Source organism: Camelus dromedarius, chromosome 34 (assembly GCF_036321535.1).
Source record: "Camelus dromedarius isolate mCamDro1 chromosome 34, mCamDro1.pat, whole genome shotgun sequence".
In the NCBI taxonomy this organism is placed as follows: Eukaryota; Metazoa; Chordata; class Mammalia; order Artiodactyla; family Camelidae; genus Camelus; species Camelus dromedarius.
In genome coordinates, this window is record NC_087469.1 from 9,863,833 (window position 1) to 9,891,793 (window position 27,961).

The 27,961-nt window shown below is 51.2% G+C and overlaps 2 protein-coding genes across 5 annotated transcripts in view; one reads left to right on the forward strand and one right to left on the reverse strand.

Annotated features, from left to right (window-relative positions):
* Positions 1 to 11,227, forward strand: part of CBL (Cbl proto-oncogene) — a 74,772-nt gene extending 63,545 nt beyond the window's left edge. For all 3 annotated transcript variants that reach the window (XM_031443505.2, XM_064482145.1, XM_064482144.1), the window contains 4 exons: positions 576 to 716; positions 1,087 to 1,187; positions 1,880 to 2,062; positions 3,050 to 11,227. In XM_031443505.2, the coding sequence (XP_031299365.2) occupies positions 576 to 716; positions 1,087 to 1,187; positions 1,880 to 2,062; positions 3,050 to 3,318 (694 nt within the window). In that variant the 3' untranslated portion in view covers positions 3,319 to 11,227. The remainder of the gene's footprint in view (positions 1 to 575; positions 717 to 1,086; positions 1,188 to 1,879; positions 2,063 to 3,049) is intronic.
* A 385-nt stretch (positions 11,228 to 11,612) lies between these two features.
* Positions 11,613 to 20,656, reverse strand: MCAM (melanoma cell adhesion molecule). 2 transcript variants are annotated; one of them, XM_064482146.1, is made up of 19 exons: positions 20,517 to 20,656; positions 20,111 to 20,280; positions 19,907 to 19,983; positions 19,422 to 19,492; positions 17,490 to 17,614; positions 17,179 to 17,386; positions 17,024 to 17,094; positions 16,839 to 16,926; positions 15,589 to 15,768; positions 15,353 to 15,474; positions 15,103 to 15,265; positions 14,884 to 15,002; positions 14,654 to 14,795; positions 14,382 to 14,503; positions 14,128 to 14,269; positions 13,962 to 14,033; positions 13,621 to 13,768; positions 13,176 to 13,293; positions 11,613 to 12,712 (listed from the first exon to the last, which is right to left on the reverse strand). In XM_064482146.1, exons 4-19 carry the CDS (start codon positions 19,486 to 19,488, stop codon positions 12,683 to 12,685), a joined length of 1,917 nt encoding a protein of 638 aa, XP_064338216.1. In that variant the 5' UTR covers positions 19,489 to 19,492; positions 19,907 to 19,983; positions 20,111 to 20,280; positions 20,517 to 20,656; the 3' UTR covers positions 11,613 to 12,682. The 2 variants fall into 2 exon arrangements, with proteins under 2 accessions (XP_064338216.1, XP_064338217.1); XM_064482147.1 differs by lacking the exons at positions 13,176 to 13,293; positions 19,907 to 19,983; positions 20,111 to 20,280; positions 20,517 to 20,656 and having other exon boundaries at positions 19,422 to 19,524.
* Between the last annotated feature and the right edge of the window lie 7,305 nt (positions 20,657 to 27,961).

Sequence of the window (27,961 nt, forward strand, 5' to 3'; positions counted from 1 at the left end):
AATTCTCACTTTTAATTACATATTTTATATAATGTGGCTATAACATCACATATTTAACCATTCCCCTATTGTTGGATATTTAGTTTAAAAGCTTTTACTGTAATAAATTTGCTTCACTGAACATCTTTGTACATAGCCAGAGATGCATCCAAAGTAGAATTACTGTGACAAAAGAATTTGAATGTTTTAAAGTATGTATTGCCAAAATGCTTAATGAGTAAGAGGTGCAGTTTTATATTTTTATTAACATCATCAATGAAAAGAATTATAATGAAAATTTTTGGATTGTCCTCTTAATGACCTTTTTCTCTTAATGAAAGTAATATGTGTTAATTAAAGAACATTTAGAAAATACAGATAATCAATGCTGAAGAAATAAAAGTGTCTGTAGTCTCACCACCTAGAGTCAGACAGTAATTGGCAACTTGTTAAATGTTTATTACCATTCTTGTGTGTATGGAATCATACTATTGTATATTTCTTCTACTACAGTGATTTTCATATTATCTCAAATGATCACAAAGCAGTTTATTCTTCTTGTTTTCTTTTGCTGTCTTTCATTCTTCATCTTCCAGACCTCTTCCTGTGCCAAAGCTGCCACCTGGGGAGCAGTGTGAAAATGAGGAAGACACAGAGTATATGACTCCCTCCTCTAGGCCTGTGGGACTTCAAAAGCCAGAGGTGAAATGGCCTTTGGAGACAACCCAGAGTGCATGGTAGGTTCACAACCATCCTGTTTGGGAATTCATTTGATACCCCCTCACCTGGTTGGTTTGCTGCCTGCACATAGCATTATCCAGCCAGAAAGAAAGCAGAATGATGTATCTAGCCCCTAATGTTGTAAGCCTTTTACAGCTGTCAGAAATTCAACTTCATGTTTCTTCTACACCACAGTAATTTCAAAAACACACATCTATTACTTGTCACGAGAGTCGATCTTATGATACTTACTAGTGATACTGGCAGAAGGAGAATGTCATGATAGAATCAGGTCTGGAGTAGTTGTAAATAGATGAATCTTAGTAAGTTTGCAGATAACCGAATTCTGTTTCTGAAGATTGTTGTGCCACTTTCCTTCCGGTTCAGGGCATGTGATTGTGACCAGCAGGTTGATAGCTGTACATACGAAGCGATGTATAATATCCAGTCCCAGGCGGTGCCATCTACCACAGAGAGCGGCACCTTTGGTGAGTAGTCATTCTGCTACTTTAACAGTCATTATTGTGCTGGAAGAATGAGCCTGTAATGTTTGGCCAATGAGAGCTTAGTCTGAGGGGAATATTCTTTTAAATAATTTTCTTTGCAAAATATCTTTGATCCATAGCAGCAAAAGCCCCTCATCTCTTTTATTTCCCATTCACGTAGCTAGTTCCTTTTGTGTTTTCTATTCTTCCTGGCCTGGACTTGCAGTGCTGGTAGCTAGCTCCCTCTTATTCCCGTTGCTTTTCAACAGTGATGAAATTCTTGTGTGTGTGGGTGGTGAATACTCAATTCCCATATTAACTAGCTCACCAAGTTGAAAGTTCAAGAAGACAGCACACACAGCAGGGCCCTTTGGCTGATCTTCCAAGGTGAAATGCAGATGGAAATGTTGAGTGAATGCTGTGAAGTGGCGCTTGAGTCTTGGGCATCAGTGGCTGTTAACCTTGGCAAGGGTAGCTTTGACATGTTCAGAAAAGTAGAGCTGCAGGATTGGTGCAGATTTTATTTTCCCTGTTTTATCTCTGCCTGCAGGGCGGCGTGATGTTTGGTTCATCGTGGATGTTCAGTAACTGTGTGATTCTGTACATGCTTGGATGAACGGATGCCCCTATACTGAAGTGTGTTAGAAGGTGAAGTTCATTAGGAATGGAAGATAACTGTGCAAACTCTTCTCTAGGTGAAGGGAATTTGGCTGCAGCCCATGCCAACACTGGCCCTGAGGAATCAGAAAACGAAGACGATGGATATGACGTCCCCAGGCCACCCTTGCCCGCGGTGCTGGCCCGCCGCACACTCTCAGACATCTCCAACGCCAGCTCCTCCTTCGGCTGGCTGTCTCTGGAAGGTGATCCCACAACAAGTGAGTCTCCAGGCTACCTTGGGTTTATACGAAAATGCTGTGTGGCTCCTTATTTATACTGAAAAATAGATGACTGCCTGGTGACAGTGAGTCAGTAGCTGGATGTAGTAAAAATTACGTCTAAGTGGGAGGAAAGTGGTCCTGGGTCCCAAATTGGGAAGTTAAACTGTAGTCAGACTCTTGAGGATTTTGCCAGACTTAGAAATGAGGTTGTTCCTTAAATCTTGGCCCTTCCTGTGGTGGGGGTAAATAAGATTTCTGCCTCTTCTGAGTGTGCATCATGATGATGGTAACTAAGCTTGATGGTTCAGACCACAGATTACTGACTGCTGGGCCCTATCCCATGGAAAGGAGGCATGCTGGCTCTGGAAAGCACACTGAATGGGCCTGGAGCCAGCCTGCATTTGGGCCTTGTCTGTTATAGCTGTTCTTCTTGCACCTGTGGCCGCCTGGGAGGGCAGCAGCCACAGTGGCTGTCACTTTGGAAATGGAAGCCAGCCTTCAGGACAGCTGGTGAAAAAGACGCATGGCATCCAGTTGCCCAAACAGGCAGCGTACCCCACCCCCCGACCTTGTTTAATGCCTCTTCACTGCAACCCCGGCTCATTTCTCTTTCCTTATTTGTGAAAGAAGAAGTTGACTGTCTTCTCTGGCCCTTCAGAAGTGTTTTTTAACTAACGCAGGCAGTAATGTATGTAAAAACTTGTTGCTCAGTGTGAAGCGTGGTGCGGGTGCAGACGTTCCGTGTGGGGGGCAGCATGGTCACTGTCGGTGGGACAGGTGCCTGGTGTATTTAGAAGATTGTCCTGCTGAGAGGGAGGAGGCTGTAGACTAAAACCGTTGAACCTATAAAACCCAGCCTTGGAGCTGAAGAGCACATGTATCGATTGACAGCAGGTCAATAATATGTTGGTATTAGCCTGTCGTTACTAGACGAGGATTTCCTCTTGCCGGATTTGCAAGCATTTTCTTTCCTATTTCTTCTAGACTTCACTGAGGGTTCCCAAGTTCCTGAGAGGCCTCCCAAACCGTTCCCTCGGAGAATCAACTCTGAACGAAAAGCAAGTAGCTGTCAGCAGAGCAGCGCCGCCGCCTCCCCGCAGCTCTCCAGTGAGATCGAGAGCCTTCTGAGTCAGGGATACTCCTACCAGGACATTCAGAAAGCCCTGGTCATTGCCCACAACAACATCGAAATGGCCAAAAATATCCTCCGGGAATTTGTTTCCATTTCTTCTCCTGCCCACGTAGCCACCTAGCACACCCTTCCCTGCCGCAGCTTAGAGGACCGAGGAGCCCTGAGCTCCTAAAAGGGCAGAGAGGTTCCTTTGGAGACTTCACAGTGCAGTCTTGCCCGGTCTGTGGGATATCACATCTGTGGTTCCAAGATTTCAAAGCAGTGGAATGAGAACAGAACAGCTAGGATGTTCTATTATTTTATTTGTTTTGAGAGTGCATTTGACGGTGTCCTTCAGTCCCCACTTAGAGAGAGTGTGGATTTTTATTAAATGGTAGCCTCCCTGGGGGAACAGTCCAGAAAGCAGTAGAGAAGTACTGTGCTGTAAATCCTAACTGAGGACTTACGACTTTCCTGGGTTAAGGATGTGGTTGTGTGTGTCTTGTCTGTCTGTCTTTCTGTCGTGTGTGTCCTGTGATCATAAGATGAACCTGCTGTGTGTGTTAATCCCAGGGAGGGAATTAGCACAAGAGGTTTAGGAAGGAATCTTACGGACTTGGTTTTATATCCAACCCCAGTGTGTACTACAACTCCAACACTCCCTTTGGCTTGGATTATCATGCGCATAGCTTAAGTCTTGTATTTTTAGAACACCTTCCCTCTGTCCCTTCCCCCATCTCCTCCTCCCTCCTCCTCCTTGGTGTCTGTCGTTGGCAGTGGGCTTGCTCTGACCAGCCTTACTGAAGCCAGGCAGCTTATAGGATGTTCTTTACTGAGTGTGGTGGGGTCTGTCTGTCTGGTAGATGGGTGGGGGAAAGCACTGTTGCTCTGTCATCATGGTCGTGTGTGATACTAGCAGCTAACACTGGTCACTCCAAAGCACTGTTTCTATAGGAAGATTGAATCTGTTTTTAAAAAGATGTTTTAATTATCCTAATTACATTATGACTGATTTGAGATCGAGGCCTTCAGTTACATTCCGTGCCCTCCCCAGGATATAGTCTGTGGGAGTCAGTTGCCTTGTTGCAGGTATGTGTTCTAACGTAGGTCAGGAGTTTTTCTACTTAACAGGAAGGGAGGAACATTTGTTTCCAGCATGACTTTGTGGCCCAAATACCATGAAGCTTTTACGAAGCTCCATTCACCCGCCGTTTACCTTGTTATACATAAAATGCACAAAACAGACAATAAGGATTTATCTGTTCAGTTTTTCTTTCCAGTGAATTAATTTCAGCTTATAAGGGTGTCTCCCTTTGAACATGAACCAGGTTGTATTTTCAGAAATGATTTTTTTCTTTGCCCTTTAAGGAATGGGGATGCCACCCGTGGTAGCACAGCATTCTGCTGATAATTAGCACCAACCCTGCATTGGTGCTGCCCGGCGACTTGCTTTTCTCTTGTGCCTGTGGCTTTGGGAATGTAGCATTTTCTTCTCCCCTTTAGGTCCTATATGCTCTTTAATGACTGCACTCCCCACGGTAATTAGACATCACTGGGTGTAATGAATGACTTTATGTGTCAGACAGCATGTGAAAAGCCCTGCAGCTTGTGCCATTGCAGGTTTGCAAAGAAGACTCAAGAGTCCAGTGTGGGGCACCGCCAGTCAGTTCCTGCAGATGCTGCCCAGGGACCACTTGAGTTCAGTTAGTTCTCTGGCCAGAGCCTCTTACTGACTTCCCTAGCAGGGTGGAGCCTTCCTCTTTGTCAGAAGCAAGCCTGCTCTTTGATAAATCTACCGTCCTCACAGTCTAAATCATGCTTTTGTCTTGAGATGCAAACAGAAACGACTCCCTTACATCTGTTTTCTTTCCCATCTTGTCATCTCTGGATCTAGAACTTTTTGTAACTCTTCTCTTGGCTTTCAGCTACTCCTGGGTCTTTGGTTTTATCCTCTTGATTCAGAGCCATTTATGTTCCCAGAGAAGACAGTACAGGACTTCTTGCTGACTCGCCATGGTTACCATGTCTCCTCTGTATGGCAGAAAACGACCCAGCCCCCACCAGGTGCAGGGGGCCTGAATCGGGGAGGAGGGGACAGGGAAAGTGGCAGTGAATAGAAAACAGTAACCTAGCATCTCCTTCACAAAGCCAGCACAGTGTTTCATTTATGTTGACACTCAGTTTTGCACTTTGTTTAGCTGTTGAAGGCCTTAGACAAAGAACTGGAAACAGTAGCAGCAGCTTAATGACGTCTCCACACTGGGATTTTTCCTTGTCTGTAGACATTGGCCGTAGAATTATCATGAGAACAAAGCACTGGTTCTGCATACCTTTTGCCTTTTCAAAGTGCATCCAAAATCATCTTTGGAGCTTATGTCTTTAACTCACACGGGCTAAGAGCAAGTTCACCCTTTCTTTTCCTGAGTATCTGTAAGGCTCTTTGAGTCAGCCCCAAAACTAGGGCCAGGTCCCTGTTTTGAACATGCTTACCATTGCTTGGCTTGGTAGTTAGCTTGTCGGCCATGTATCAGGGTCTTAGACCATTCTGTGAGGGGTCTTCCCTTTGGGTGCCCTGAGGTTATGCCTGGATCCATGCCTGAAATTGCCAGGTGAGCCTCTAGAAAGTTTCTACATGGCTCTGGTGTTGAGGATATTTCCAAAACTTTTAAATTTCTTAAATTTTCCTTTAACTCAGGCACCAATAACTCATTCTTCATCCTCCATTTGTATGGCAGTTTTTAATTCTTTGCTCTGAATTTAAAATTGCCCTTTCACAAGTGAGCTTTATCTTGAGTTTCGCCATTTGGCAAACCGATCCCCTTCCCCCTCTTGATTACAAACAGTTCCTTCTCTGTTAATGACTATCAGGTGGGTAGGGTAAAAACCACTTTGATGTTTTCCTTTTTCTCAGATGCACTAGGCTGTTCTGCTCAGCCCGGTCACCTGCTTCCCCACGGCTTCCCGGGGTGCTTCACGTGTAGTCTGCCTCGTTGCCATCATGCATCAGCCGCCCTGCTGTACTCCTTCCTTTAAAGTCAAGGGTGCTCAAGGTGGAGAAAACCTGTGGGCTCAATGATATACCTCCCTTTAGGTAAATAATAGATCAGGCAGTTGATTGCCTCAGCATTTATCTGTTAGTATGTATATAAATAGTGACATACACCTGTGGATGGTCACTCCTTCCACTGGCTCTGTCTCCCCAGCCCCACTCCACACATTCTGCTGTTCTTCTGTTCTCTCTCTTCCGATACAGACTCTCAGCACCAGGACCAGGATGTGGGATGGTACTTGTAGTATCATTTAGCTCTTTTGTGGATTTTTAAAAAGTTGGGGGATGCTATTGTTCATACTTAAAATATTTATTTTCTCCATAGAAAAGTAAAATAAATGTTATGGTCTAATCAGCAGCGTTACACGTGAATTTTTGAATATTTGCTTGCAAAGTAGGGACCAGCTATATGTTTCCTTTAATAAGATCTAGACCTTTCTGTGTGTGATCACCAATTGCATTCATGCAGAATATTCTCCTACCTCATGTCATGAAAGGCAGAGGGTTGTAGGCCCTCTTCCCAAACTGTAAGTCCCCCTTCTTGCCATTGGCCTTTCTGACTCTGCAGTGCCCACTGCCCATGGAGTAACTAATGGTGGTTCTGACCATTGGCCTGGCTCTGACAGTTCGTGTGGTCATTCAGCATGTTCAGGAGTGATTTCCAGGAGCCGGAAGTGTCCGCTCTGTGTTCTCCCCTGCCCCCACGTGGTGGCTTCCTGACGTTGAGGGGTTGTACTTGGGCTGTCTAGTGCATGCATTTGGCCCTAAAATAGCCATTCCCAATATGATTGTGCAGTTTATATACACAGCCCTTTTATGTGGACATACATTTCCTTATAGAGCTATCCTGGTTAAATACCAGTTCAAGATGCTCCCTTTAACCCCTGTTGTCTTCCCATAGCGTTGACAATGTCTGAGAGATTCCGCCATGTCAGTCTCATGGATACCCACCATTTTTATGTTTCCATAGAATCTGTTTGGTGGGTTGGTATGTTGGCTCAGAGTCATACAGTAGGACAGTTAAATGTTTCAGTAAAGCATCAGCCTCCAGTCCCCTTTCCACTCTAGTGCCTTCCTTGATATTTTTACTGAGCTGCTTGTATCCCTAATCCCGTTTCCTCGAAAGTTTTCTTATCACCTTTTTGGGACCTTTTACCATCTCGCATTCTGTTTGGAACTTGTTTTCCAATCCTTCAGCAACCTTTGCAACTAATCCTATGTCTTAGAAAGGCTGAAGGTGTGGGAGAGGGATGGGCTCCTGTCTCTGGGTCCTGACCTTCAACCAGCTGTTTGGTCTCCCAGGAGCCAGGCAGTAAAATAGATGAACTCAGTCAGTTCTTTAAAGTGTCAGCCTGTATCTCTAGGGGTACTGAACTTAGAGAGCTTAGAGACCCTAGAACTTAGGATCAAAGTCAACACATTATTATCTTCCTAGACTTTCAGGCTTTAGAAATTCAATCTCAAGTATTCTCAGTTGGCGTAAAGCATTACTCCTACTACTCTGATCTTACTTAGCAGTCTCTCTTTAGAAATGCATGTAGCCACTTAGTGCGTGGAGGAGGGTGCATAGTGGAAGAAGGTCAAGGTTGTATCTTTGACCATCCTGTTGAAGAATCCTTTGGATGCCAGAGACAGAAGCATTCAAACAAAGAAAGGAGGGAGTCATAAGAATTCAGGGTGTTTCCTAGAAGCTAGGATAAGTGCAGTTGATTCTTGCGTGGAGCTTAGAAACTTTGCACCTTGTCCTTTCTCCTGCTTGTTGGTTTGTTTATCAGTGTGCATGGCCCCCAAATACGCACCCCAGTCCTCAGGTCCTCAGGGCCTCTCAGCTGTAGGGATCACCATCTTAACAGATTCCCAGTGCCTCCTGGTCTGTATTCTCAAGAAAGAATACGATCAGCCTAGCACGCTAACCAGGTGTTTGCTCCTGACCCGTCAGCCTCGCCACTCAGGAGCACGCTCCTCCAGGTGGGACGCGGGGGCGGGGGTTCTCAGAGAGGAGGGGACACACACCCTCTAGGAGTTAAACTCTAGTAGTAAAACTTACCATACTGCTATTTTGAGAGTAGAAAGGCAATCTGGGACATAAGGAGATGCTTAGGTTTAAGTTATTTTGGGTTGCCATCTTTGTTTCTTTATTTCCCATTTTTCTTCCCTTTATGAGTCTTGGCATCCAAGATTTCTTACCTCCCTCTCCTGTTCTGGACCTAGTCTCTTCTTGGGTGATACTTCTTAGCCTTCATTCAATCTCAGGTTTTTAGCCTTCTTTCATTCTGTTTAGAGAGCAGATCACAAATCCCACTGTAGCACCTGGCCATGGACTGCTGGGCCCTCTTCAGGTTTTAGTGCGAAAATAGATTCATTTTATGGGCCTGTGGCCAGTGTTCCTCCACTTCCTCCTCCTCACCCTTTCATTTGCTCTTTCCCATGTGACGGGGGGCTTTGCGGTAAGAGTCTTAGGCAGGCCTTCCGGGTACCTCAAAGACAACTTTGCCAGAACATATAAAGTTGGGACAGCTGTCAGGATGTGAATTAGGTATAGATTCCAGGTTAGAATAGTTTTTACTGAGCTCTTTAGACAGGATGCCCTGTCCAGTTGCTTCCTTTCTAGTCCTATAGTCACGCCTTTATTTTTGGGTGTTGTAAAACTGTGCTCCTGCTTGCCTGAATCTTTTAGTCTTATTTATCTCATCCTGGAGCCTGTGCTGTGTTGTTAAGGCATTTCATAATTCCTTATAACTTTTTTAAACTACTGAAGTCATTTGATAGACACAGAAGTCACCTAACAATCCAAAGATAGACACGGAGGCCCGTGAAGAAGGGTGGAGAATCAGTCTTTCTGTTTGGTATTCTCTTCAAGGCTCCAGAATGAAGGAGCAGAGAGACAGCGGTGCCATGCACCCTTACAGGGTCCTAGGAGATCTGGGTTGGTTTCAAAGGGGACACCAGTGTTTCTCGGTTCCAGAAAGTAGCACAGGAGTAAATGGGGAGATCGGGGAGCAAGGCGTGCCTGGAGGCTCACTGGCAGTTGGCTGGAAAGCACGGTGCCAAGGGGCCAGCTGTTGACTAACAGACTAACAACTGTTTGGAGATCTTGCTGCCTCTTCTCTTGTTCGGTGCTTGAGAGAAATGTGGCTGGCCACTCCCTGTGCTTTGTAGAGAGCAAAGACTGAAAGCTGGTCTCAGAGCTCCTACTGAATTGGCAGCCAAACAAATCAGCAGAGTTCTGATTGCCTGGTCCCATGCTCTTGCTTCAGCCCCAGAAATGAATGTGAGAGGAACCTTCCACGTTGCCCGTCACAGGTTCTCCTGCTACCCCTGAACCAGACTGGGAGGCCAGAGGAGTGCCGCTTGGTACAGGCTCTCTGCGCCTCCTAGGCCGGCCCGGTCCTGCGTGCCCAGCCCAGTGCGCCTCCATGCGTGCTGATGTACCCTTTGTGTCAGTCCCCTCCCTGCTGGCCTGTGACCCTGTCATGGGAGAGGGTAGCCAGGCTGTGGCTGTCCAGAGACTGAAGAGGCAGAGAACTGCTTATGAATCTGCAGACCACATGTTTTCCCTTCCTTGGCTTCTTCCTTCTGCCATCTGGGTGAGTAAGCCTGCAGGCGCAATGCCCATGAGAGTGGATGCCTCCTGACCTACCCTTCTCAGCGTTGGTTTAGTGTCTTGGCCTTGGCCTCTTGCTGAAACGTGGCAGGGGCATGGCAGCTATGAGGTACCTCCTCCATCTGCTTTCTTGCTGTGGTGACTTGGGATTTTTAACCTTATATATCTTTTTCCTTTATTCAAAACAAAACAATTTTTAGCACACTGAAAAAAAAAAGAGCCAAACATTTTGTGCCTTTCTAAGGCAGCACTGTATCCCAGGCTGCATTTTAGGACTTAATATGGAAATACCAGAGTCTTAGCTCCTCTACCTTGAGTGTCACTAGTCCCTACAGTCTAGGGGAAAGGAAGTGCTCTGTGTGGCTGGGGAGGTGGCACCCAGGTGCAGCCTGTCAGTGGGCCCTTCTCCCTGCTGTGACGCTTAGTTGGAAGAAATCAGTATTGTACCCTGGGGTCATTTGGTTGGTTCCAGTCAGGATCTTAGGTTGGATGTTCTGTGTTCAGCAAGAAGAGACAGAATGTTCCCTGGTTTCCAAGTATACTCTGGACCATGTCAGGTGTCCCAGCCTCCTCCTGATCCTATTAATGACCCAGCCGCATGGAACAGTGTTGTGTGGACTCTCCTGAGAAGGGGAGGGTGTTTGTGTATTTGTTTGTCTTGTCTTTTTGCTGGATCCTGAACTGGCCTAGACCTCCTGCCTCTCCCTTAGACTTGACTTTCCTTTCATTGGAAAACTTCAGACGTAGAGCATTAAGCAGCTAGAGCCCTCTGCAGGGGCCAGTTTCCCCTGGGAAAGGCAGCAAGGACCACGTACCAGAACAGAAGCCTGTCCTCAGTATTGTGGCCACTGTAGAAAAAAAAAGTTTTCTATATAATGACATTTTACTTAATCCTTTTCCTTTTCTCAGTTCCCTGCCATTAACCAATAAAGAATTGGGAGATAGAAACAATTCTTTTCAAAGCCCTTCTTATTCAGGATTTTGACATTCTTGGCCTGGGTGGGGCTGGAGAGAACATCTTGATGCTTTCTCCAGAATGAAGAGTCCCAATTTGTATATCAGTGTTAAAAATAAACAGAATGAAAACTTAGATTTTTGTGGACTATTTTAAAAATGTCATTAATATAAAAAAATTATATTAGCAGTATTTAATCATTCTCACCTGTAAAGAATAAGAAAAACAGAAGGTAAATATTCTTACAGAGAATAGCAGAGCTTTAAGATTCATTTTCATTTAAAGTCCATTTTGTTTTGCAATGTATTAATGTTTAGAGGTTCTGTTATACTAATGTTATTTATTAATTTTTTTCATTTCCATACACAGTTAACTAAAGAGCTTTTTCAGGCACCCATGTCTGTAAAAAAATATTTTTAAATAAAGTTTCTTTTGTTGTAGCAGACTTGCCTGAGTTCTTGAGCTCATTCGTGGGTTGGAGAGTGATCCACTGGGGAGCTGTAGGGCCAGATGCCTAGGCCTACTCGGTCAGCCCGAGAAGTCTGTTCTGCTACCTTGAGGGCCTTGTAAGTGACAGGAAAGGGGCAGCAGCTCCTTGCCAACAGCCCACCAGGCCCTGCAAGCTGCCTAGAGCAGGGCAGCTTTGCTGCAGGGAAGTAGAGTGATTTATCCCCTGTGGTAGAGCTTGAGCCATCTGCTCAGAAGCAGAGGTAACCCCTGATCCCTGCTCCCAACTGCAAAGGGTTTTGTGTTCCTTTTGGTATGGGTCCAATTCCGAAGGCCCCAGGCTGCTGTGGTACCCATGATGAATAAAAAGCAGTGTTAAGATTCCTGGGACAATTAAGCTTTATTTTGCAAATATATACACACACATATATATAAAAGAGAAACAATTTGCAAATTTACAACCTAACAAAACGATATATACACACACACGTGCGCGCGCAGACACATAGATGCCCCAAAGCTCTAGTCAGGCCCGTTTCTCATGCCCAAGTACCATTCTTCCATCGGGCCCTTCTGCTAAGGTCTAGGCCCATTAGCTCAGCTTGTAGAAGTCTGATGCTAATATAACTCTATAGCCTTAATCCTCATAAAGGACAGTCTGGACCTCATCTCCACCCGCTGCCCCCAGTGTTCAGTCTTAATTGATTCCTTGAGAGGGCAGGGGAGCCAAATGAATGGTGGGGCTCAGGTTCAATGGCTTTTAACTCTGGAAGATGGCTCCCAGCTTCCTCACTGCAGGGACAGTGAGATACACCCATCATGTTTTTTAAAGGATGACACCAGGTCCTGGCTTCTGCACAGAGAAAGGAGTGTCGCCAAAGGAGCTCTAGAGGCAGGCAGGCAGCTACTTCCAGATATTGCTGGGGGGCGCCTCTCCAGAACCAGTGTAAGCAACATACTTCACCAACAGAGAAGAGCCTGGGCTCAGTGCAGCCTTACTTAAGGGCTGCAACTGAATTAGAAGGCCAGCCTTGGAGTGGGAAATTGGCTCAAGATAAATAGGCTACCTAATCTGGCTGCTGGTAGAAGACAGGTATTTACATCCATAGTATGTGTAAAGAAAAAATGTTCTGCAAAAAACTCTCCTCTGCACTTCTGGGAGACTGAGGCCCCCCTCCCTGGGATGAGCGTCAATTAGCAAATTGAGACAGTGGTGGACTGGTCCCTGAAGAGGGGGGTCTCCAGGGCCACGTGAGGTCCTGAGTTCTCAGGATGGCTCTGGTCCTAGCCTATGTGCCCTCTGAAACGGGGTCTGGAGGTGAGCCGGAGCGGGGGGTCTTCTCTGTGTTCTATTTCAGAGGCTTTGGCGACCATCCTGAGTGCTGGGGAGAAGGGTGAGCAGGGAGCAGGTAATGTTCCAGGCAGGGGCGGGAGCTCTGTGATTCAGTGGGCTAGTGCCTCAGATCGATGTATTTCTCTCCCTAAAGATGGGTGAAAAGAAGTGAGGGGGAACTCAGAGATGCTGACCCGGGGTTCGGGGGTTCAGAGTGTGAGCGCTAAAAGGACTGAAGCCACAGCTGATGAACTAGGTGCAGCAGCCTGGAGGGAAGAAGCAAAGAGGGGAGTGGCAGGGAAGGGTATAAGAGACAAGGCCCCCAAATCGGACCACCTAGTGACTTGAGCCACCAGCGCTGTTCAGGAGATGGTGATAGTGACGGGACAGGGTTTTGCTCTCAGTCCTGGCAGCCCCCCTCTCTCTGGGTCCCTCAGCCACTTGCCTGGCCCTACCATCTGTGAGTAGTGTTAGGAAGGCAAGATGGGGCCTACTCCCAATCTCCAACAGGGAAGGATGAAGGACAGAGTTAGTGTTCAGCAACCATCAGCCCCTGTTGCTCCCAATCCCTGAAGATGTGTCAGGCTCTGGCCACAGGAACTGCCTCCTACCTGGTCTCCTGGAGCCCTCTTGTCACCGTTGCTGCCCTGAAGGAGGCCCATCTCTTCTGGGAGCTTATCTGACTTAACTTCAACTACAAATTCGCTCTTACGAGACGGGGGCAGCGTGCTGGGAGGAGGGAGGGAGGCAAGAGGTTGGCAACTTGGGGGCAAGGGAAGGGGGGCCATTGGGAGGGACGTCAGACTGGGTGATGGGCTCTTAGGTGCTCTGGGGCCAGTTCCAGGAAGGGCAGCAGGGAACGGAAGGGAGGAGGTGTGGTGGCTGGAAGCTGGGTGGTGGCAGTAAAGCAGGGAGCGCTCCATGTCCCACTCCATGTCCCACTCCTGCTCCTAACGGGTGAGTGGGCACAGGGGCCTGCAGGGGACCGCGCCCGAGGAGAAAGCAAGCTGGTAGCACGCAATGGGGTGGGGAGCAGGGTCCAGGTACTGTGCTTACATCTCCTGTTTGCCTGACCGTCCACACGGCAGCTTGCCCTTCTTGTAGAAGAAATAGAGGACAGCGCCCAGCACAGCCAGGACCAGGACGCACACGGTCACGGCCACAATGACCACACCTTTGCTTTCCGGCTCTGGCAGCTTTTTCTCTGTCCCACAAAGACACCTCTAGTCACTCCCTGCCCCGGGCTGCCACATCACCACCACTGGCCCACACAGCCCAGGGCTGACAGGAGATGGGTCACTGCTCACCTTTCCTGGGGTCAGGGCTCCCCGAGGCGGATCAGGGCAGAAAATGAGGATGCCCTGGCACAGCCCTGTTCCTGGGTCAGCCCAGCTTACCTGTGGAGGTGCTGTTGGCTCTGGCATGAGGACTGACAGTGGAGGTGCTGAGGCTAGCGGTTCTGTTGGAGTCTGGGGTGAGAGGAGTTAAATGGATTGGGGGCTGGGACAGGAAAATGCCCTTCCTGGGCTGGCCCTGCCCTACTCTGCAGGACCGGGCCCTTACCCAGCTCCAGGATAATGATCGTGGTGTTTCTGCCCAGGGAGTTGGAGGCCACGCACTCAGCACCGGTCTCCAGCAACTCTGGGGTCACAAGGACATTCAGGGTGCTCAGGACACTCTGGGGATCTTGGTCTTGCTCACTTGCCTACAAGGAAGGAGACGCACGCAGCTCAGGGAGCGGGAGGATGGGCGGCAGTGGCAGTAGAGCCCGCGCAGGGACAGACGGGAGCCCAGGAGGCTGAGATGTGCCTGCTCACCGTGCCCTCAATGCTCCAGGCGATGCTGGGCCGAGGATGCCCTGATGCTTCACAGGACAGGTTCAACAATGAGTTCTCCTTCACCCACATTTTTCTCTCCCTTACTGCCATCCACGGGGACCCTGCGAGGGTGGGGTAAGGATGAGGCAGCAAACCCTACCAGCCCGCACCCCCTGCCCATCAGAGCAGCCCAGGACAGCTCCCCAAAGGGCTTGAAACCACCCAACTCAAGGTGGCCTCAAGGGGTCCCTGATCTCTTCCCAGGGCCTCACCAAAAATGGCCACGTTGACCAGCCGGGTGCGGTTCAGGCCGGGTACACTGGGCACAGATGCCACGCAGCGGTAGCTACCCCCGGCCTCTCGTTTCAGATCATGTAATCGGAGCACAGGTCCCTGTTCTAGCACCTTGCCTGTCTGGGATGAAAGACAGGTCAGAGGTCACTCCTACCCAGCCCCACCCACCTCTCAGCCCCCAGCCCCAGCCGTGGGCCCACCTAGGTACCTTTTCTCTCAGCCACTGGAACTCAAGGGCCTCGTTACTCTCTGCCTCACAGGTCAGGGTGAGGCTGCTGCCCTCCTGGCTCTCAGGGGCTGCGGGGCTCACCCGGACATCAGACACATCTGGGGACGCAGCAATAGTGTCGGGCAGGGCAGGGCAGGGCGGAGCACATTCCCTCTTGCCCCAGCCTGGTCCCCCGGTCCTGGGCCCCCAGCCCCTCACAGTTCACCAGCAGCTCCTGTTGGTCACTCAGCAGTGATGCTGTGGTTTCCAAGTCGAGGCCCTGACACTGGTACAGCCCACTGTGCTCCCTCTGGGCAGGCTCCAAGACCAGGACCCCGTTGTCATCAGTCGGCTCTTCCTCCATCTCCCTGGTACTGAGGTTCTGGGAGAGGATGAAGGGGTGGTGATCAGAGGAGACCTCCAGCCACTCCCGCAACCCCACCCACACCCAGCATGGAGCCCTCCACACCTGCTTGCTGATGCTGAAGTGGGGAGGTGGATTACCATCAGCCAAACACCTGATTTCCACGCGGTCCCCTTCCTTCAGCATCCCCTCAGGCTCCACTTCCAACCACACTCTCTCTGCCGGGTCTGCACAGGCAAAGGGTGCAGCTCTCAGCCTAAGAGCTATCCCTGCGCTGGGCAGGGAGGAACCAGCAGGACCTTCTGCCAGGCCCAGCCCCAATGTGATGGGTTGGTACTCACAGAAAACAGGGACAGTGACCTCCCTAGATTCCTTCATGTGGTTCCCACTGGGCAGCCTGTAGCTGAGCTCGCAATAAAACTGGGCATCTTTGTCTTCCTTAGCCAGCTGTGCCTTCAGAACGCTCTGCAAAGTGTACAGACCACTCGACTCCACAATCTGGGACGACTGGATGTGGACCCCTGGGCAGAGAGGAAGGGGAGAAGGGCTCGGTCCCAGCCCTGCCTCCAACCCTACCCTATGGTCTCCTGGGTCTCAGGGAATGTCAAGGGAGACCCTGTAGAGTGCCAGGTACAAATGCAAGCTGCCACCCTTCAACCCAGCAGTTTTACTGCTCGTTTGTACCCTAGACAAACACACATGAGCACATGTACAAGGATGTGTGCAAATAATTCTGCAGTTATTTTAAAAAAAGGAAATGAGAAAACACTCTGGACGCCTACTAACGGGAATGAGTGGTTAGCTAAGCTGTATTATATACATCGTATAGGATACTGGGCAGTAGGCAAACAATCAGGTAGATCTAAAGGAAGTGACCTGGAAAGATTTCCAAGACTCATTGTCAAAAGGAAAACGAGGGGAGGGTATAGCTCAGTGGTAGGGCATGTGCTTAGCATGCACGAGGTCCTGGGTAAAATCCCCAGTCCCTCCATTAAAAAAAAAATTAAATAAGTAAATAAAGGCAAAACATTTTAAAAAAGTGAAACAAAAATGTGTAACAACTTATAGCATATGATGCCATTTGGATCAGGGTTTCCTGACCTCGGCACCACTGACATTTGGGGCCAGATATGCTCTGTTTGGGGGCTGTGTGCTGCAGGATGTTTAGCTGCACCCCTGGCCTCTACCCACCAGCTGCACGAACCTCTCCGTTCATGACAACCAAAAATATTTCCAGACATTGTCAAATGCCCCAGAGGGGAGCCAAATCACCCTGGTTGAGAACCACTGATTCAGGTAATAAAAAACAAAGCCTGTATAACCCTAGATACATTTACATGTGTAAGTACCTAGAAGTAGACTTGAAAGAAGATACAAACTGATAGTGGAGATCCCTCTGGCAGGGGGTCTGGGGCAGGAAGGAAATTTTCCTTCTAGATTTTCTTGTACACCTTAAATTCTTCTGAGTACATTTTCAAGGATCACTCGTGTACTCAAAAAACAACAACAAAAAAAGTAAAATAAAATGCAAGGTGGTCCCTGGGTGGTGCCATAAGCATGGCTCTTAAAGGGCTGAGATGGGGCTGCTTACGGTTCTTCTCCTCCTTCAGGGGCCGGCCGTTCTTGTACCAGATGACTTGAGGAAGGGGGTATCCATTCCTCCCCACACAGGTAGCAACCTAATGGGGGAAAGGAAGTGAGTCTCCTTGGTTCTGAGACCCTTTCAAGACCTGCCTTAGCTCCTGCCTACCCCCTGGCCACCCCAGCAAATCTTACCTCCTCAGGCTCCTTACTGTTCACGGAAATGCCCAGGGCATTGACCTGGATACTTGGCTCCTCCGGAGCTTCTACAGGGGAAAGAAATGGGGAGGGGCATGGGACCACCACTCCCCACGCCCACACTGCCCACCAGGCACGGATAGGGCACTCACTGTAGACCCGGAGCTGGATGCGATGCTTCTGGGACCCAGGGCGCCTGCCCTGGCACAGGAAGATGCGCTCATCGTGGGGGGTGATGTGTGTCAGGGCCAGGGTAGTCCCCTTGTCCTGGAGGCTGAGCCGATGTTGGTACTCCCCAGATTCACTATGGCCCTGGCCCTGCCGCACGCGGAAGATGAGTGTTGGCTTCTCCTTGTGGACCTATTGGGGGGGGGGGGCGGGAGGGAGGAGGTGAGGGTCCTCGGGCTACATGTTGAGCAGAGCCTCCAGCCCCTGCTGCCCTCTCCAGGGCCCGAGCACTCACAGAAAACCAGTCCACATGGCTGAAGTTGCCCTGCGAATGGGAGGGACCACACTTCAGAAGGGCCGTGCCACCAACTTCCACCTCCACCAGCTCAGGCTCTGGCTGCTCTGCCTCTCCAGGCACACCTGGGTGGGGAGGTTGAGGTGGGAGCACCCCGGCAGCTGTGTCAGCTCCAGCTGCTCTCCGTGCCCTCTCCTCACACCTACTCCCTGCAGCTGTTCTTTCTGCCACTTCGAGGGTCTGAAGGGCCCTCAACCACTCTCTACCCCAACCCCGGGCCAGCCCTCTCCAGTTCAAAGGAGTTGAGGATGGTCATTTCTGGTCATTGGAGCAGAGACCCGGAGCACCAGGAACCTCCAGATGAGGCTGGCAGAGGGGCCACCCAGGCTCTGGGCCAAGAGGAAGGCCCCTTTCCTTCCAGGCCCCCTCCTCTCTGGGTGAGCTCAGAGTGTGGGAATGCAAGGCATGTGCCAGGCCAGGGCACACAAGTCCTTTTTGTCCCCACACCCAGGGGAAGGCATCACCACCCAAACCTTTGCCCCTTAAAAGTCCCCTCCTGAAACCCACCATAAGACCCTGTGGGCCAACCCAAGCCAGGAGCCCCTATCTCATACTACCTAAGCAGCACCTCTGTGAACACCCCACATATTCAGGGGACCCCATCTTGGGAGTTTTGTGAGTATGGAGGGGTCCAAGTCATGGAGGGGCCAAGATCTCCCCCCAGGTCAGGGCAGGGGTCAGGTCAAAGGCCAGGCAGTGGGCAGGAGTGACGTCAGTGGTGCCAGCGTGCCACCCGCCCCATGAGGAGGTGATGTCACTCCACACCATCTGGCCGGACCCTGGGATGCCTGGGTGGTTGCCCTGGGCTGGCTCCCAGGCAGGGAGGGCAGATGGAGTGGTCAACCAGGAGCAGAAGCCGCAGATCCCTGACTCGGTTTCCCCAGAGTTGGAGGAGCAGGGCGGGGTTGGGCTGGACCTTCTGCAACTGTGGAGCCGGAATTAGCCCTTTCCCCTGAAAGGCTTGGAAGGCAGCAGCCGGGAGTACCCCAGGGACACCGTCGGCACTGGGCACGAGGTCTAGGCAATACCCGAGCTGGGTATTGCCTAGACCTCCCCTCCCTCAGCCAGACAGTGGCTGGCACCCGGGAAAGGGAGCCAAGAGAAACACGCGACATCGCTGCGGGCCATACAAGGGCAGCGTGAACCTGGGAGCACCCGGCTCCTAGGCAGTTGCAGAGAACTCCGAGGTGTAAGGGCGCATTTCCCACCTGAATGTGGTCCCATTCTGGGAGGTGTAACAAGTCTAAGGCGCTTGCACTCTGGGAATCCTCGATCCCTCGTCCCTGCCACCTGTGATCCCGTCACCCGGGTAGGCGCTAGGCGACCCACACGGCCCTCCAGCCCCTGCCAACGCCCTGCTGGGGCGGGAGCCGCCGTTCCTCCCTCCTCGCTCACCTCCAGCCTGGCTAGAAGCCCAGGCGGGAGAGGGAGGGGTCGGCCCACCCCCTCTCGCTAAGAAAGCTGCCTTTTCCAGCAACAGGCGGGCGCAGAATTCAGGATCTGGGGATGCGCTCTAGCTGCGCCTCCCGCCACGGCTCCAACAGGGGGCCCCCAGAAAAAGCACCTGAGGAAAAGCTCTCCCCAGCGGCCCAAGAGGCTTGACCCCACCCCTTCCCCTCCGGGCAGCAGCCTCCTCCCGGCCTCCTCAGTCCAGCTCCCGGGATGGTCTGGTACAGAGGCTGCAAACTGGCTGCAAAGAAGAGTTGCACGCGCCCAAGGCGCCGGGCGCCGGGGACCCGGAGAGGATGGGCGCACGCCGCAGCACAAAGCCCCGGCCCCGGGAGCGCCGCCGGCTCTGCTCCCGGGCACGCTCCGCCGAAGACCCCCGGACCCGGCCATTCTGGGCGCGGGCCCCCCAGCGAACTCACTCACCCGCGGCGCGGCGACACCAGCAGCAGACGGCGAGAAGGAAGGCGCAGATGAGCCCGGACAACTCCATGCTTCTGGGCCGGAGGGCGAGAGCCAAGTGAGGAAGCACTCGGCCTTCGGGGGCTGACGTCAGGGGGGCGGGGGAGGGGGCCCAGAGCGCCGGGGCGGCCCGCCACGCCCCGCGCAGCCCACCCCCCGCCCCGCGCGCCGCAGCCCTAGGGGGCGGGCCCGGCGCCGCTGCGCCCGGAGCTGCGCCTTGCAGCGCCTCGCGGGGGGAGGCCGGGGCCCTCCTTCCAGCCCCCAGCTGAGGAACGGAGAGGGGGTGGTGACAGGTGTCTCCCGGCCGGACTGCCCGGCCGAGGCGTCAGCCAGAAGCTGGCCCGGATGCCCGGAGGCCCGCCGGGTCAGACCCCGCCACGCTCACCCCCGCCGCAGCCCCTGCCAGCCCGCGTAGCCCTGGGCGTCCTCCTGGCGGGGGAGCTGCTGACCAGGTGCTTGGTGTCCCGGATGGGGGCCTGCCTCCCATTCAGGCTCCTCTCGCCGCCTCCTCCACCCCGCCGGACCCCTGCCACAGAGAAATCAGGCTTCCCAGAACGATTGCACCACTGCGGCTGCCGCCGGCCTGGCACTGCCCCCAAGCCTCGCAGTCCTGGCAGCTTTGAGGCAAGAACCCTGGGCGGGGGCCCACATACCCAGAGGTATCTGTATTGGGGAGTGGAGTTGGTGCTATATGGGCTGTCCCTTCAACCCCAACTCCTGAAAGCCCGTCTTTCACTGGAGGAAGGAAGAAGGGGCTGAATTCACTTTCTGCTTCCGCCCTCTTCACTCGTCGAGCCTAGCTTGGGACTCACTTTCCCTTCACCTGAATGAAGAAAAGAGGGAGAAGAAAGAGTTAATGGTTGCAAGGTCTCCAGCCTGACCCCAATACCTGTTACCAGTCCTGAAGGTTGAAAGGACCCCCTGCAGCAGGGCTCCGCCCCCCTCCACCACTCTGTCCCCCAAGCTCCCCTTTTGCTGGAGGCTCAGCAGCTAGGGGTGGGGGTTTGGAGGAGGAATCAGACAAGGTGAGGGGAAGCCTGCTCCCCCTTCTTCCCAAACCTTGGGTCTCTGGCCTCTTCTGGCTCTAGGGCATGAGATGGACTCTGGCCTCTAAGAGACTCCCAGCGCCCTGGCCCTGGGAAAGGGTCCATATCTGCTGGGACTCCTTCCCCAGGGAGGGTCAAATAGGCGCCTGGATTTGGGGTAGAATCCTGCCGCCTGGCAGGACAGCCTTGCTGCTGGTTGGGGGAGGAGCAGAGTGAGGCAGCAAATGCCAGAGATGGGCAGGTGACTTGAGAGGATGCTCTGGGATGGCGTTTTGATGACGCAGAGATGACTCTCGAACCACAGCAGCCTCATCTTTCAGAACCTTGCTGACCCTCTCCTCCGTCTCCATTAGTGTCCAGCCATAGGCCATGGCAAGCCGGCCAGGCCAGGGGACCTGGAGCCTGGAGAGAGAGAGCAAGAGAAGGACGGTGCCTCCCCATCCCCCAAAGTGAATGTATGGACTGGCCTAGGTCCCAGAGTGGAGTAGATGAGTTTGTCTGCAGGGGCAGGAGTGGGAATGGCTAAAGGAGGCTGTTTGCCCTGGCAAGCCCAGAGCTGGGCATGGCGCTTCGCTTCCCCGCCCCCACCCCCCTCCCTTCACTTAACACCATTAACTAATCATTCTCCTCTCTCCGGCCTGAAAACAAAGCCAGCTAACCACCAAGGACAATCAGTTCGGAATTCTTCCGCCCTGAGGAGAGTGAAGCCAGGTGCGGGTGGGGGAGCTGCCTCTGCAGTGAAGGGGAAATGAGGTTAGAGCCCAGGGTGACATCCCTTCCCTGCATTTCCCTACCAAGTGAGCACAAAGACTGTCCTTTAAGGAAGCCAGTAGGCTGGGGTGATCTGGGCTGCCAGGGGGTGAGCACTAGAGGTCAGGGGGCAGACAACTCTGGGATGGCCTTGAGGGGGGCACTTTGGGATTCCAAACCCAAAAGAGGTCAGAACCTTAGAAAGGATTCAGAGGGGCCTGGAGACAGAAGAAAGGTGAGTGCAGGCAGCACAGGATGAAGGAGCAGAAGGTGGAGGGTGTCAGAAGAGCTTCATTCAGTAGTTGCAGGAAAGAAAGGAGTCAGGAGAAGAACATCCAGCAGAGGATGGAGACTCAGTGGGAGGGAGATCGAGGAGGCCACGATGGGACATCCACTAGCAGAGACTCTTGGACCTAGACTGGGTCACAGGTAGCCTTGCCCAGATGCTGGCCAAGATCAGGAGAGGCCCCGGGCCAGAGTCCTAATTCCTTGCCTCATTTCTCTCCAGAAGGAAAAGGTAGGAAGGCTGCCTTCCTCTACCCCCGTGGCAGATCCAGGCTACTGAGATATGAGAGGACCCTGTGTGGAATGCCCTGGCATAGGTCTGACCATGGGTAGAGGAACTGAGGCTGGATGAGGTGGTGGCCGTGGTCTGGGTCCCTCAGCTCCAGGGACTCCAGGCTGAGTGGGGCTTTCATTTCACTATACGAAGTGGAGAAGAGTGGGGTCCCACCACAGTGGAGTTGGAGGCAAAAAGACAAGAATGGGCCTGCCTGCAGGGGCTTGCTGGGGTGAGACTCAAACCTAGGAGTCCTCTCTCTCTCTCTCTCTCTAGTGAGTACAGTGGCTTCCCAGCCACCCCTCTGGTGGAGGGGCCTCAATCTGGAGGATGTGAGAAGGGTGGGCTGGGTGGAGGAAGGAAGTTGATAAAGACGTTTGCAGCTGCAGGGAAAAGGAGCTGCAGGTGGAGGGGGTGGCTGAGAAATCTTGGCAATGACGGAGGCTGGGGAACCCCCTGGCCTGGCCGAAAAATAGTATCTGAGTCTTTGGAGGGGAGGTAGGAGAATTGTCCAAGAGTGGGGGTGTATGTTGGGAGGAGACTGCTGAGAGAGTGAAAAGCAGGGTAGGAGGAGGGTAGGGGGCAGTTTCTGCTGAGGCCATCATCATCCATCGGCCAGGAAACCGGATACTGGGGGGCTGGGTGGAAGATGCTGGGGAAGATGTTGAATTGGGGGAAGCAACCCCTATCCTGGCCGGACGCAGCCTCACCCAGGTCCTTCACACCTGACCCAGAGCAGGAAGAAGGAGGTGCAGCCAGGACTGAGGTGTGCCCCAGGAACTCCATGGAAGAGGGTGACTTGGGACTGATGGGAGGGGCTATTTTTAAACTTGGAAAAGCCGTGAGTGAGTTCATCTCCACCCTGAGTGCTGGAGGAGGCAAAGGACCCATTGTACAGGGGTCCAGAGAAGGGGAGGGGGATGGGAGGCAGTGGCACAATGGCGAGGATTATGTCGCAGCAGGCTGGGGAGAGGAGAGTGGGGGAGGGGGCGTCTTCGTCACAGCTGGCCTACTGAACTCTGGGGTCGAGCCAGGCTGGAGCTTGGACAGGGGGTTTTCCACTCTCACAAAGCCCCCTGTTGGGGAACTGAGGTCTCTAGCATCCGGTGGCCGGCTCATCCTGGGGAGGGGGCTGCGGGTGGGATTCCCGCCTCCTGGCTTTCCCAGGGACTGCAGGGTCTGTTCCCAGGCTCCCAGCATTCCAGCGACTCCCCGGGGAGCTGCTGGCCTCTCCTCTCAGCCCCTTCACTAGCAGGCAGTGGAGGGAGAGAAGGAGAAAGAGGATGTGGCTATGTAGGGATTCTTCTTGGGTACTAGGGACCCTTAAGCTAGAGGGAGGGGCAGTGGGTGGGGTACATGGAGGGGGCTCACAACCCTCCCATCCTAATCCCCAGCCCTGTGGGGCCATCACTTAGACCCGGGACTGTCTGTCCTGTCTGCTCCGACCCCAGGGGCCTCTCCACCTGGGCAGCCCTCCACCACCCAGGGTCTGGGCCCAGGGGATCCCGTGGTGACGTCTCAGGAGCCGCTGCTCCCCTCCTCTTGCCCCGCAGAGACCGCGGGGAGGCGGGGCATTCGGCCGCGCTCGCACCAACTCAAATATTACCATAAATGCTCAAGCGACTGCGGGGCCAGGGAGGGGCTTAGGCAGGGGACCCTGGGGCTCTCCGGAAGCCCCGAATCCGGTCTCCAGGCCTTTCCCAGCGCAGGCTGGTAGAGGTGATTCAGTCTTCGCTCTGGGAAGGTGGGGGTGGGGGAGTGGGGCGCAGAGTTGTGGGTGGGGGTGGGGAACGGTGTTGGGGAGAGCGCCAGGCCGCATGGGGACTGCCTCCTGGGTGCGCAGTGACCTCTGATCCAGGAGAGAGTAGGAGCCTCCAGGCAGGATTTCAGCATCAGGACAAGGATGGGGGTTCCGGGTCGCTCTTTAACCTCGCTGGACCCACTTCTGTCAGCTGGAGTAATGGGACCTCTAGCTCCCAATACTGGGTCTCTGCTCTCTGGTCTCTGAGGGGCTATTTAACCTCTGCCCACTTCCTCCTCCCGCCCTCAGTTTGGAGTGTGGAGCAAGTGGGGGCTGGGGGAAGGCCCAGGGCAGGATGCTGGGAGCCTACACCTCTCCTCCTCAGGGAAGTTCGCATCCGCTCCCCAAAATACCACCATCCGGGAGGAGGAATGTCCCCAGAGAGCTGTTTGAATGTGACTTTGAGCCGTCCCTGAGGGAAGGCCAGCTAGTCTACCAGAAAGGGAGGCGTCTATGGAAAGCCTAGGGACCCGAGGCTCCACTGCGTCTCTGAAGGGATTCCTCTCCTCCCTGAAGGCCATTTTGGCCTTTCATTTCGTTTTTCCTTCCACACACAGCTTTGAACAACACAGGAGGGGAGCCTGGTTCCAATGCACCGTGGCGGACCTGTGATCCCCAGTTAGTCCCCACACTGATCTTCGAGGGGTAGACAGGTGGGAGCGAGGAGGGGAGGCTAGCTGGGATCCTGAGCCCCGCCTCCCTGACCCAATCCCCAGGGCCGGGGCTTCAAGAAAACTTGAAAAAAAGGAGAGAGAACACATGGTTTGGAATCAGAGAAAAGCCCCAGACTAGGTCAGACTGGGGCTGTGCTCTCCCTGCTGCCTTCCCCATTGTGTCCCAGTCACACTGGAAAGTGCTGGTTCAACTTTGATCTCAAACACTCAGCTGTAAACTCCATGAAGGAATTGGTGGCTCTGAGACAGCCCTGCCACTTAATTAGCTAATCTTGGGCAAGTGGCCAAACCAGTGACTGACTGTTCAGAGGGGACATGGCAGTGCTCAGAATGAGCGAAGAAGCATGATATTTAATATTTGCACAGTGCTTTACAACTCAGCCCATCACTTAGGGTCATTTTCATCACTAATGTTTATCCTGATCTTTGCAACAACAACAAAAAATGAGGAAACTGAAGCACAGAATGTTACATAACCTAAAGTCACACAGCCTGTGAGTAATGGAGCTACATTTATTTTTACTGTGGTAAAATACACATAACATAAAACTCACCCTTTTAACCATTTTGAGTATATAGTTTTCAGTGGCATTAAATACTGTTACAGTTTTATCCAGCCATCACCACTGTCTAGTTCTAGAACTTTTTGATCACCCCAAGATACTAAAATTTGAACCAAGGTTGATCTAACTCCAAAACTTACAGCTGAATTAATTTCACATCCTAGAAGTGATAGCAGTGGATTGAATACCACCGAATTATGTGATATAAACAGGAAATGCAACAGGGATTCAGAAGATGGAGCATCTATGGGAACTACGCTAGCCTGCACTAGGCAGGAAAGCCTTTCTGGAAGTGTGAGGGTTTCAATGAAAAGTCAGGTTTAGATAGGGGAAGAGTGAGGATGGACCATTCCAGGCAGGGCAAGTGGCACAAACAATGAGACTGCAGGAAAGGGCACACACAGTGACAACTGCTTTTTCTGTATAGGAAGAGTCTCAGTGTAGCCATCTGGCTAGAAGATCGGGCTGAGGGGGAGGCTGGGTGACATGATTGCTATTAGCATAGCAAGCCCACTGCTTTCACTTTCATTCTATGTTTATTTGGAGTGTCTTGAGAGCTTTAGCCACTGCTACCATGTGTTGGCACTGCCCTTCTGCAAACAGCTGATACTAAATAAAGTGTTACAAGGCTAAGTAGAAATTCCACGAGGTAGAGGTTACATCCATGTGAGATCTTGGGCAAATGAGATGGAATTAGGTCATGGGAGAGGAACTTGGATCTTCAGATAGAGTAGGCAATGGGGAGCCACTGCAGGTTCTTGAGCAATGGCAAAATGTGGTGAAATTGGGATTGAGGTTTATGAGGGTTTCTCTACTTCTTCTTTGCCTGTGAGCGCCCCCTGGTGCCCCTAGTTTGAATTGTTCTCTGATCTTATGGAGCAGGTGGGAGGATGTGGGAACTGAGAAGCAGGGTTATCAGTTGAAGCCAGACTTGGGGGCTTCATTTCAGTTCATCCTGAGTGATGACAGCACTGCAGTACAAGTAGAGGTGACATGTGGACAGAGAGGGTTTGCTTTGAAGGAAAGTGGCATTGTGGTGGCTCCCTTCTCTGTCTCATAACTGAACTAGGATATTGTGTGTCATGTAGTAAGCTAGGGGCGGGGGTTGAGATGATAACTAAGACAAGGTCCACGTATTTGAAAAGCTTGTACTCAAGTGAGAGGGACAGTCAAGTACAGAGTTAGAATACAATGTACCAAGTACTAGGGTGCAAACATGCAGGTGAAACAGTTACTTAAATCAGCCTGAGGTAGCCAAAGGAGGCTTCCCGGAAGACCTGACACTTAGCTTCACTGTGAGGGATAATGGTGGGTAACTAGGAAAATGGGGTGTGGCAGCCTGCTCTGTGTGGGAGATAGCTAGCGTTGGTTAGTATCCTGCAAGGGAGGAATGAGTTTAGCGAGGGATAAAGCCAGATTACAGAGGATTTGTAAACCTTGGTAAATTATCTAGCACAGCAGGGTGTGTATAAATGGTTTTGAGCAGGGATGATCCACCAATCTGTTTAGATCCATTGGAGTTCAAGCCCAGAGGGACAGAGCCAAAGGTCCCACTTTCAAGGGTCCCAATTCCCCTCTCAGGTCTGTCCTCTCTCTTGGGTGACTGAGGTTGGGAACATCCAGTCCCTTCTGGAGAGGCTGCTGCTGCCCCTGGGGTGTGGCCTTCCTTTAACTTTCAATAAGCCTATCCATCTGATCATACACGCTCCACACTAGAATGAAAGATAAGGGTAAGAGGGACCTCTTCCTTATGTCACCTACTGTGACAGAGATCCTCTTGGCAGCCTCTTCAGCTTCACACATCCAGCTTGAGGTGGGACACAATACCTTTGAGTCCCCTATAAACAATTCTTGAATACTAGTATTACTAGTATTAAGCCATAGTTCATCTCAAGTGTCTGTGGGCAGTACAAATTTAAGAGTAATTCCATTTCCCACTTGAGACCATGATTTATTCTTTATTTGAAAATCTTCTGTTGTTTTGCTTAACTCCAATTTCTTTTAGTATCATGTTCAAATTAAATTTACTTGTTTTAACAGCATTTAGCCAGCCTTCTCATCATGTGTCCAAGAGTGGTTGTAAAGTCAAATGTGATGTGTGTTTCCCCAAGATGAAGCATCTTGGGGCAGACCCAGCAAATATTGCATATAATCCTTTTCTTGTTCCAAAAAATGCCATCACCCTCAGCACAGTTGAGGTCAGATCTAGTAACAAGTTCAAGTATGCCACCCGGGGCACGTGGCACAAACATGCTTTTGGATTTTTAGTTAAAAACTTGATTTTGTTCACCTTTATTTTTACTAACCATGTCAGTCCCATTACCATGAACTTGGCCTCAACGATCTTTAAATCAATGCCTAAAATTGTAAGTTGCTTTTTTTCAGTTCTTCCCTTAAGTCAAAACAGGACTAAAACCAATTAAATACACACACACATTTCATCTAGATGCACATATAGACACATTTTTAAAAATATGAATTAATATTACAAATGTTCCTCAGCCAATACTGCAAATACAACATTAATTTCTGAGTACTTCTGGAACCACAAATTGGAAGAGGCAAAAAAGCAAGAGGATTTGACTAGTTAATTAATGTATTTCTTTTCTTCCCTAAGTGCTTCAATGGCTCAAATCCTCCCCTGCACAAACCACAGATCTTTGTGGGATTTGGACACAGTCACTTCATATTTCCAGAACATGGATCAGGAGATGTGAAGTGCTTCTCCGGGTCTGAGCAGTGTTATTACCAGAGCTGATGTGTAGGGTTATGGATTCTCCTGTACCAGAGCCAAGCCCTGGATCCTGACTGATGGAGGAAAACATTTTTGGTATGTTGTGATTTGTGGGGCCTCGGGTGATACTGGGAGGGAACAAGGAGGAGGGGACGGGATGAAAACAAGCCTTCTATGAATGTACCTTTTATATGGTTTTGACTTGGGAATCCTGTAAATGATTTGCAGAATTCAAAAGCAAAATTAAATCAAAAGGGGGGAAAAATCCAACTTGAAAACCATGGCAGTAATATGGATTTTACTGAATGCTTGATAGGGAGACAAAGGGAGGGTTATAGTACACATAGCAACACACACACACACACACACACACACAC